The 10,735-nt window shown below is 41.4% G+C and overlaps 1 protein-coding gene across 1 annotated transcript; it reads right to left on the bottom strand.

Moving 5' to 3' along the window:
• Positions 1-1,491: 1,491 nt before the first annotated feature.
• LOC134033850 (THAP domain-containing protein 2-like) lies at positions 1,492-10,461 on the bottom strand. The gene is made up of 6 exons (XM_062478141.1): positions 10,334-10,461; positions 8,487-8,679; positions 8,292-8,358; positions 2,073-2,258; positions 1,824-1,977; positions 1,492-1,741 (listed from the first exon to the last, which is right to left on the bottom strand). The coding sequence occupies exons 1-6, from the start codon at positions 10,459-10,461 to the stop codon at positions 1,492-1,494; spliced, it is 978 nt and encodes a 325-aa protein (XP_062334125.1).
• Positions 10,462-10,735: the final 274 nt, after the last annotated feature.

Raw genomic sequence — 10,735 nt, forward strand, 5'->3', positions numbered from 1 at the left:
GTGGAAAAATTCTAGTGGCACTGTGTAGATTTGAATAGTCAAGAGATGGCGGTTTCAATAAATTTATTTTGCTTGTACAAATTAAGAATTAACAAAGTACTTTGTGATCATTCATAACGAAGGAGGTGCTAGCCACAGATCGTTCGCAAGAGTGATGAAGAACAACCCTAAAACCCTGCCTTATATAAACTTTAGATCAAATGGTTCTTCTGATGGTCAATCCATCAATGTAGCAAACTCTGTGATTGGTCAGCACTGCTCAGTGACAGTTTGACTCCATACCAAGTGTCCCACAGTTCTTTGATGTGGCATCTCTCCCCAAACCAGTAGATGGTAAAGCCACAGGAGTTCACCAGTCAAATGGTCAACTGTCCTTTGTGTGGACATCTTCAAACAAGTATTTAATTAACACCACCCATGCAACAGGAAGGGTCAGAGCAGCTTGATCAGTTCATCTATCTTAAACTGCTCCCTCAGGTCACAATACAATTGAATCCACATTGTCTCCAGACCAGCTGTCTCATCCTCCCCAGGTGTCATAAACTGCAAATGGCATCTCTACCAAATGGAGTTGATTCAACATTCATTGTATCAAGCTTCTTAACCAACTGTAAACTTCTCCTAAAACACATTCATCATATATAAAACACACACATTATAACTGTATTCCAAATTTCCACCACACTTCCTTCCTTCCATAGGTATACTTTGAGCTACAGCAAATTTCAGAGCTTTACCATTCCAATGAATTATAAAAAATGAAAACATGTACTTGGTTCTATAATCACTAATTGTATTACCTCAATGAATTCTGCCGTTGCCTCACAGTCCTTAAACTAAGAGTACCCAAGATCCCTCATTGTGCGGAGAGCCACTGACACGGAGCGACTCAGTGTATGTGCAGCAAGGGACACCCTCATCTTGTGGTTCTCAAAGTAGACATGTTTGTCTGTAACTTTATTGGCAGCATGCAGTCCATTTTTTGCACATCATTGAGATGATTGATGCACCTCCAATTGATCTGTCCGGTGGTCGTTGCAATTGGACTGTATGCCTGCAGAGTAAGAATTAGTCACTGCTCAAACAAGTACAAACAGCAAAATGTTGATCATCACGTCCGGCCATAACTGTGCAAATGGACAGAAAACAATATTTAGATATAACTTTTAGCAGCAGAGGCATAACTTGTACAAATAGGTCTACAATAATCATCATTTACCTGCAACATATTACGTGTCAACTTGAGCATGTGGCAAGCGTCCATCATTACAAATACTTTCTCGCCAGTCACCGGATGCAAGAAACTGGTTTGGAGCGGTTCTCGTGGGTCTCCCTTCAGCTCACACCCAAGTTGATTGCACATACTGACATTGGAGGCATGCCCATCCATTGTAACACATACCACCCGAATGCCCCGTGCATGCAGCTCCAAAGCATGAGTCAGAAGGACCCTTTGTGTCTCTGGAGAGAGTGACTTGGTCAGGAAATAAGCTATGGGAGCCTTCCAATGTCCTTGTAGACCGACAACCATGAAAACAAAAACTTGTTTCCATCCACCAAGTCTACAAAACCAGACATTGACTGGGTATGTGGAATGTAGTGGACATGTTTTCTGATGGACATGGCATCCAACATCAGGGAAACATGTCCATATTTAGCCTGGTCTGCCTGGCATCTTCTCTCCAGCATATCCAGCATCATCTTGTTCTGGCCAGACTTGGCATCCACCGAAAGCAGCCACCTGTACAATTTTTTAGAAGAAGCTATTTAACGTGATTGCATCAGTAATTTCCAAAAATTAAATCGGACAACATTAAGCCTACCTTTGTAATGTATGTGGATGTGGGAGGGGAAAATGTCGAGTCTCTCTGAGGTATTTGTATGTCTTTGGACCATGGGGATGGAGCGTGAGCGCAAACTCTCTGTAGTCCTTTGTGTACTCATGGCGCTGCTTTGCCATGAGGTCTATCTGAAGATCTGAAATGTTATGATTTAAAATGAATAAGTCCTCCTCAGATAAAGAGAGTAAGAATAACATGTAGATTAATTTCAAAGTGCTCATTTTGTCTTACTGGAGTAGAATTCAAGCTTCTCTTTGAGCTCTTCATTAATGAGGTTCTTATCCCTCAAATCCCTCAAAAAACTCTTCAATGTGGTCTTTGCCCTCTTTTCTCTGGCCATGGAATTCTTCTTCTCTCGTTCCAGACTTTCCACTCTTGCCAAGGCTTCATTGAGTCTGGTCTTAACCCTTGTGCTGCCTTCCGGTTACATGACCCAAAGGTTCATAACGAACCATTGTTGTGTTTACCCAATTTTACCCAATACAAAAACAAATAAAATAATTTTATTTTAACCTTTGCAATGTGGGGGGTCTGAGACAGCCCAAACGGTTAAAAGAAAATTATTGGGTGTGCTTTGCCTTCGGCAAGGGCACAACCTTTGTTCTCTCACATATATATTATTGGGTGTGCTCAAGCCTTCGGCGAAAGCACAACCTTTGTTCCCTCACATATATATTTATTTATTTATTATTGTTTATTTTCGCCCCCCTAAGGATCAGTCAATATTTGGACTACATACACAACGGCGGTGTCAAAAGGTTCGTCTTGGTAGCGATTGCGTTGGTTGTATTTTTATTTACGTTCCGTTGCATGGTTTAAGTAGAAATTGCGTTTTTGTGTTGAAAAGTGAAGCTAACGGTGGCTAATTTGCTAGCCACAGTCACTGACGTTACTAACGTCACTACGTCACTAACGTCACGAAAACACACGTGACTACCTGTAGCAGAACATTCGTTTCACGTCTGTTAACATGGGGGATAGCTAGGCTAACTATAGCTTTACTGCAAGGCAGCTGCAGGAACGCCACAAGCAAAGAGGCCAGGGTGATAACTATTTACTCATTTTACTTTGTGATGTGAAACACAATTATGAAATGTAATGTACAATATTAGCTGATATTATTAAGGAAGGGGCCCACATCTACTTTTGGAAACGGTAGTCTACTATTTCACTGAAGCATTAGCATCATGACATTAGCCTCTGTTGCCCGGGCAACACATACTACAGTGGTCTATGATGCATCTGTTTTCAATCTTTAAAATAAACATTCCTCACAAATACATTTTCGTTGTAGGATTTATTATGACATTACATTACAAGTAAACGATTTGTGGGTGAAATTATCATTACCTGTGGTTTCAAACCAGTGTAGCTCACTGCAACGCTGTAGCCTACGCGAGACACTACAAAAACATCTACACAACATGTTCGGCACTCCCCTTACTTAAATCAAAAGTCTAACTACTAACCTGAACTTCATTGCCACAGCCTAAACTTTGTCATTCTGTTCATGAAAATAATTAATTTCAGCCTAAACCGTACAACGGAACGTTAAATCCAATTCAACCAACACAATCGCTACCAAGACAAACACAGCAGTAGTCTAGTACTGTACTGTAGTAGTAGAATTTACCGGGTCAGCTTCTCCACACAGGGCTATATCGCATTTTGCGTTGTTACTGACAATGATCGCTACCAGTGAGCTTTTTATGAATGAGCGATTTTCCACTAAATAAATGTCAAGCTTATTTACGTTTTTGGGGGCATATTTTCAGTTAGCAGATGGTACTGTTTGAATCGCGATTCCATCTTCTACTGCCGGTAACGTCGTAGAATAATCTTCAAAGGGGGTTCTTTATTAATGAATGAATGCAATATGAGTAGGCTAAATGCCTGAAAATATCACGAGAAGGGAAAACTTAAAAGGACATTTAAGTCATAGAGATTAGGTCCATTTTTACACCGGTCTGCCAAATTTATTCGTTTTGATTCAGCTATGAGGCTACCTCTTGCAGGGGAAATGAGAAGACATCATATTTAATTCTACACTTCACTCGTATTTTCAGTTGTAAATGAGCAGCACAAAAAAAATGCTTTTAAATCTATGTAATGTTTATAAATAATAAGTATGCATTTTAATATAAAATATACAGATATATCAGTTGTAAAAATGTCATTCAAAAACGGACCCCTGTGCAACCGACGCAAGCAAGCACACCCTACAATTTCCCCAGAAATTGTACCCTCTCTAGTTATTATTATTTTTATTTTTTTTATTTATTTTTGCCCCCCTAAAACTCAGTCAATATTTGGCCTACATAGACAACCTAGGTGTCAAAAGTTTCGTCTTGGTAGCGATTGAGTTGCTTCTATTGGGATTTACGTTCCGTTGCATGGTTTAGGCTCAAGTTAAGTTTTTGTGGCGAAAAGTGAAGCTAACGGTGGCTAATTTGCTAGCCACAGTCACTGACGTTACTAACGTCACGAAAACACGTGTGACTACCTTTGGCAGAACATTCGTTTCGCATCTGTTAACTTGGGGGATAGCTAGGCTAACTATAGCTTTACTGCAAGGCAGCTGCAGAAACGCCACAAGCAAAGAGGCCAGGGTGATAACTATTTACTAATTTTACTTTGTGATATGACACACAATTGTGATGTGTAATGTACAATATAAGCTGATATTATTAAGGAAGTACATCTACTTTTGGAAACAGTAGTCAACTATTTCACTGAAGTATTAGCATCATGACATTAGCCTGTGTTGCCCGGGCAACACATACTACAGTGGTCTATGATGTATCTGTTTTCAATCGTTAAAATAAACATTCCTCACATATACATTTTCGTTGTAGGATTTATTCTGACATTAGTAAACGATTTGTTGGTGAAATTACCATTACCTGTGGTTTCAAACCAGTGTAGCTCACTGCAACGCTGTAGCTTACGCAAGACACACTACAAAAACATCTACAGTACACAGCTGTTTAGGAAGTCAAACGGCGACAGAACATGTTCGGCACTCCCCTTACTTAAATCAAAAGTCTATCTAACTACTAACCTGAACTTCATTGCCACAGCCTAAACGTTGTCAATCTGTTCATGAAAATAATTAATTTCAGCCTAAACCGTACAACGGAACGTTAAATCCAATTCAACCAACGCAATCGCTACCAAGACGAACACAGCAGTAGTCTAGTACTGTACCGTAGTAGTACAATTTACCGGGGCAGCTTCTCCACACAGGGCTATATCGCATTTTGCGTTGTTACTGACAATGATCGCTACCAGTGAGTTTTTTATGAATGAGCGATTTTCCACTAAATAAATGTCAAGCTTATTTACGTTTTGGGGGGCATATCAGTTAGCAGATGGTACAGTTTGAATCGCGATTCCATCTTCTACTGCCGGTAACGTCGTAGAATAATCTTCAAAGGGGGTTCTTTATTAATGAATGAATGCAATATGAGTAGGCTAAATGCCTGAAAATTTCACGAGAAGGGAAAACTTAAAGGGACGTTTAAGTCATAGAGATTAGGTAAATTTTTACACCGGTCTGCCAAATTTATTCGTTTTGATTCAGCTGAGGCTGCCTCTTGCAGGGGAAATAAGAAGACATCATATTTCATTCTACACTTCACTTCAAATATATTACAGATGTTAAAATGAATTTTTGGTGTACAGACATTTTTACATATCTATGTTTACATCTATGTACAAATGTATGTTTTTCAAAGAGGTATGTGTGTTTTGGTTTGACCCATTGCGGGTTACTGTGTTCTCGAAGTTCTGTTGTTCTTTTCGACTTGACCTCCAGCTAGTGAGGTACGTTTTCTTGGGGTCTGAACATTATTAGAGAGCTGTGGTGAAATGTCGGGTTCATATTCATGTTTAGTAACCAGTGGGATATGTACAGTAATATAGTGTAAATATTACGGAGTTCGTTGACTAGGGTGCCTGTTGTGACTTGTGGGGATGGCGGTTGATGAGGTTCCCATGTGCTCACTCAGGTGGCCGAGAGCTAGGAGCGAGGTACACGCAAGAGCTAACTGTAATGTCTCTTCGTGTAGGGATGCGTATTGATAAGATTTTAACTATTCCGATTCCTTATCAATTCCTGCTTATCGATTCTCTTATCGATACTCCCCTCTACAGCCAACTAGGTCTGTGCGTCCTGCACCCCCCCCACAGACACACTCGTTCTAAACCAATTTCTCAAACTGGCTTTGACTGGCTCTGAAATGAGCTAATACCTACCACCTCTAGGCCTCTTCAGGCCTCTGTTTTCAAAACAAAATCTAGTCGGAGATAGAAACTTTCAGTTTCCTTGTGTTCAAGCTTCTATTACTCAACACCAGTAGGTGTTACAGGGGTCCTAACAACAGGGGAAATAACTTCAGTGTCACCTTTCAAAAGAGACCATTTACATGCATGTACTCCAAATGGTTCAACAACAGCTTTCAATGTACTTTGGGTATGTTGTTTAGGCGTTTTCAGGCACATTTAACAGGACTATTAAAAGGTTAAACAATTAAAATGCTAAGTTTAATAATGGATTAAAAATCGATAAGCTCAGTTTAATAATGGGACACGCGAACGTTTGCTGATAACACACGCCGCCCCGATAACGTGAAATGATCAATAAGATCAATACTAATGGGAGACGAATGCCGGAGCTAAAATGTATGCTTCAAACGACGGGACAGAAGATAACTAGATCGACTACACACATTAAAGACAAATTGCTTCACACAGTAACAAGCGGTTGTGATCACTTTTGAGCAGTTTAGCTCGACCTTAGATAGTTAGAGATGAAGCGCGAACGTTAGCTGCGCTGCTGCATGCATCGAACACATGATGTTCCAGTAACTTCATTCCATGCTGTGTGTTCAAATGCTTCTTCATATTTGTAGTATTTCCTCCCTTCGACGAAATAGACTTTTTACACACGTTACAAGTGGCGTCATTTTGCCGTGTGAAATACAACCAAACTTTAGAACGCTTCTTCTTAGTTGCCATGTTTGCTGCAGTCTGTCTGAATAAACTATAAAAGTCGGCACAGAGAATCGTTAAAGGTGACATGACATGAAAACTTCACTTTAGGAGGTTATTTAACATTAATATGAGTTCCCTTAGCCTGCCTTTGGTCCCCCAGTGGCTAGAATTTTCGATCGGTGTAAACCAAGCCCTGGGTGTTCCTCTCTCTACGCCTTTCCGCTCAGAAAATGAAAGCTCAATTGCTCTGTTTGAAAATCTCCTCTTTGTTACGTCACAAGGAGGAAGGTTACCTCCCCTCTCTCTGCTTTGCCCGCCCAGATAATCTGGCCCGCCCATAAGAAACTGAGCTACGACCGTGCAAGTGTTTTTATCCTCGAGAGACATCATGGCTTGCAAACGAACGAAGCATTACATTTGCTCAGTTTGGATGTACAAAGGAAAACAAAAATATTTTTACAGTTCCTTCATCCGAGCCTCTGAAGACCCAATGTTTTAATTTTATTTTCTATTTTCGAATCATTCGTTTCCTCTAGCTACCAGTACAGAGCCTATGCAGGTCATGTGAAAAATGATCCAAAGACTCGTAGAAAGACCGAGTCGGGAAATGAACGAATCGTTCCCTCTAGCGTTTCCTCTAGCTACCACTACAGAGCATATGCAGGTCACGTGAAAAATGATCCAAAGACTCGTAGAAAGACCGAGTCTCCTCTAGCTACCACTACAGAGCCTATGCAGGTCACGTGAAAAATGATCCAAAGACTCGTAGAAAGACAGAGTCGGGAAATGAACGAATCATTTCTGTTTACTTGGACGAGCCTATGCAACAGTCCCGATGCGCGGCCACGAGAAAATGAACGAATCACTCTTTGAGAGGACTCGTTACTCCCGAGTCCTTGTAAGGATTCGTTCACGAACGACACATCACTAGTTCTGAGGAAAGATCCTTGTGGGACAGCTAGTAGTGGCTGTGATTCTGCACCAAGGCTGAATTTCGGGAAAGAGACTTCTGATACAGTATTAGGGGACCACTAAGGCCTATATAAAAGCATCCAAAAACAGCATGTCATGTCACCTTTAACAGAATCGTTAAGGAATTTTGCTAACGATTCCAAGGAATCGATTCACTGGTAACCGGTTCTAAACAAGAACCGGTTCTCGATACCCATCCCTATCTTCGTGTACAGGGGGAAATAAACCGGTCTCCAGCAGATCTACAATTGTGGCAGTCTTCAATCAAAAATGACACCATGCAGAGTGAAGCATGCTACATGTGTGTCAGGAATGCATGTTCAACGCGTCTTCTATTGTGTGTATGGGTTTATTGGTGTGTGTTTAATATGAGTGGCAGCAAACAAGTGAGATGTTAATGTGTCCAGGAACATTATAATATGAATTTTAAAGTAATATTCACATTATTAGGTTGAGGTTGTAAGGTTGTCGTTTCTTGGCAACGATGAGAGGCAAAGGACAGGCTTTCTTCTGCTCTTCTGGAGGTTGTCGTAGCCCTGCCCTTTTCCAACTAAAATGAAGAAGCGAATAATGAAGAATGAATACAATATAAAGGGATACGTATCTTACCCTTCCCTGTGATTGATAATAGAATATTTACATTTATGAATGCTAATAGCCTTATGATGATACACATACTCTTTGGAGGTGAACCGGGAAGCTGAATACTGATGGAATAACGCCATCTCGGAGTCGGACAATCTGCCCGGTCCTATCTAAATCGCCCTGTTGAAAATGCTGACTACATAGCACTAAAGAACCACTTGCAGTGAATCCTTGTCTCCGCAAAGTTACTTCCCACTTCTTCCTCAAATCTGTGTCCTTGGGAAACCTTCAAAATGAAAACGGAAGATTTTGTAGAGTACAAGTAGCGACTGCCCTGATACCTACAGTCGGTGCCACTTGTGTAAAATTCGCTGGCCAATGTTATACCAGTAATATTTGTTTTATTTCTACAATACCATTCTTGTGTCAGTTGTGTCATCTAAGTCAGTGTTATGGAATAGGACTTATCAAGTCTCAGTTCATAGCCGGGTTTACACCGGCCGGTGCAGTAAACATAGGGCTAGGCTAGCTTGCTAGCTACAATTTCAGTACAGTAATATCAAAGATTCTTGCTCCTAATTTCTCAACTCTGGTAAGATTCTATTCACAAAATGCAACAAATAGTACTGTAATGTTAAGTATTACTAGTGAAAAGTATTCCCCTGAGCCCTATTTGAGATAGTTACTTACTTACTTACTTACCTTCAAGAAAAGGCTCAAGACGCACATGTTCCGGGAGTACAACGACACTTAGGAATGATTGGCTGGACCTGATGTTAGTTTCCTCCAGGATCACAATGTCTCTTATTGAGAGACTTGTTGCTTTTGTTGGACATACGGTCTCGGTTAACAAACGTTTTAACAAATCTAAGTTTACAAAGGCGTTTGCAGACCTGTCGAGGAGTAAACATTTGCAGTTTATTGCTTTTTTTTCTTCTTCACAGGTACACTACAGGCATGGAACTCGGGCAGCGCGCGCCATATCACCCATCGCCGTGTTCTCAGCCCATAGGCTTAGCATGCACGCACACGCGTCCTCGATTATCCTTGTGTTCTGCGCCACCATCCCCTTCTCCCCCATGTGGTCTATCTGTTCTCCCCGTGGGGGATTTAACTTGTTGCTCCCTGCCTCATGTCATGCATGCTGCAGTGAAGGCAGGGAGCGCTTCCCCATGTACATCCATTCCGCCAATGTTAAACCATTTGTCATGTGTATGAATAAATGGTGAAATCAATCACGTGAGTGTCTTGACTGAACTTGCACTTTTGTGGTTATTGCTGTTTAATTGTAACTTGTCTAACTACATGGTAGTTAGACAAGTTAATGCATAAATGTAAATTGTAATGTAGAGTTCGCCATGTTACAGAGCCAGACAAGACTTTGCGGACGGTCCGCACATTCTCACGTCTGCTCAAAAGTTTCTGTGATGGCCCGCACATTCTCATGTCAAGTACATTTTTATACATCACATCGTGTGTGTGAAAAACAGTGTACGCAAGCTTTTTGTGCGTACGCAACGTTTATACATGAGGCCCCTGGCCTTTATTTTGTTCACTACCTTAATCTCATGTTGTGAAGGGGATTGATGATGGAGAGGGGTAAGATACAAGGGCAGAGGGATGATTCGCATGTGAGGGATGGTCTGAGGAGGCATGGGGTGAGTGCTCATCATTCCACTCCTTAAATGTCCATTTTCAGCAGGTGGAAAGTGGCTTGCACAAGGCTGAGAGCTAGCTCCCCCTCATCAGGTAAAACTACACAACCTGTAAAAGGGCACATTTTGTACCACTGGTTGCTGCTTTAAGCCCTGCCTAAGTATGGCATAGGTTAAAAGGTATCCCGTGCTGTAATTACTTCATTATTTCTATCTTAATGGAATGGAACTCTCGCTGAAATAAGCGAGACTTGACGAAATAAGCCTGGCTTTTCCTTAAGCTACGTTGATGGAATACCCCCCAGGTGCTGGAGGGTGAAGTGGAGTGCCATGTTTACTGCGTCGTCTACAGACTTGTTGGCTCTGTAGGCAAACTGCAGGGGGTCCAGAAGAGGGTCTGTAATGGAATTCATTTTCAGAAACAACCATGAAACCGGGTGGAGACAGCACCCGAGCAGGTGGGACGCGTAGGCAACTCCCTGCTGCACAGGAGAACAAGCTCAACCCTCTTCTTGTGTTTTTTTGGTTTACTGCACTGTATTATATATTCTGGGGTAGGGACAGATAGTTAGTTGGACTTTGTGAACCAGCCCAAACTCTGTTGCGGGTAGGGAAACGTAGACAACCCCAGAGCTCTGTACTTGTTGATTTCCAACTGCTGCATTAAAGCTGATATTATGGAACCTC

This window comes from Osmerus eperlanus, chromosome 14 (assembly GCF_963692335.1).
Source record: "Osmerus eperlanus chromosome 14, fOsmEpe2.1, whole genome shotgun sequence".
NCBI classification, from domain to species: domain Eukaryota; kingdom Metazoa; phylum Chordata; class Actinopteri; order Osmeriformes; family Osmeridae; genus Osmerus; species Osmerus eperlanus.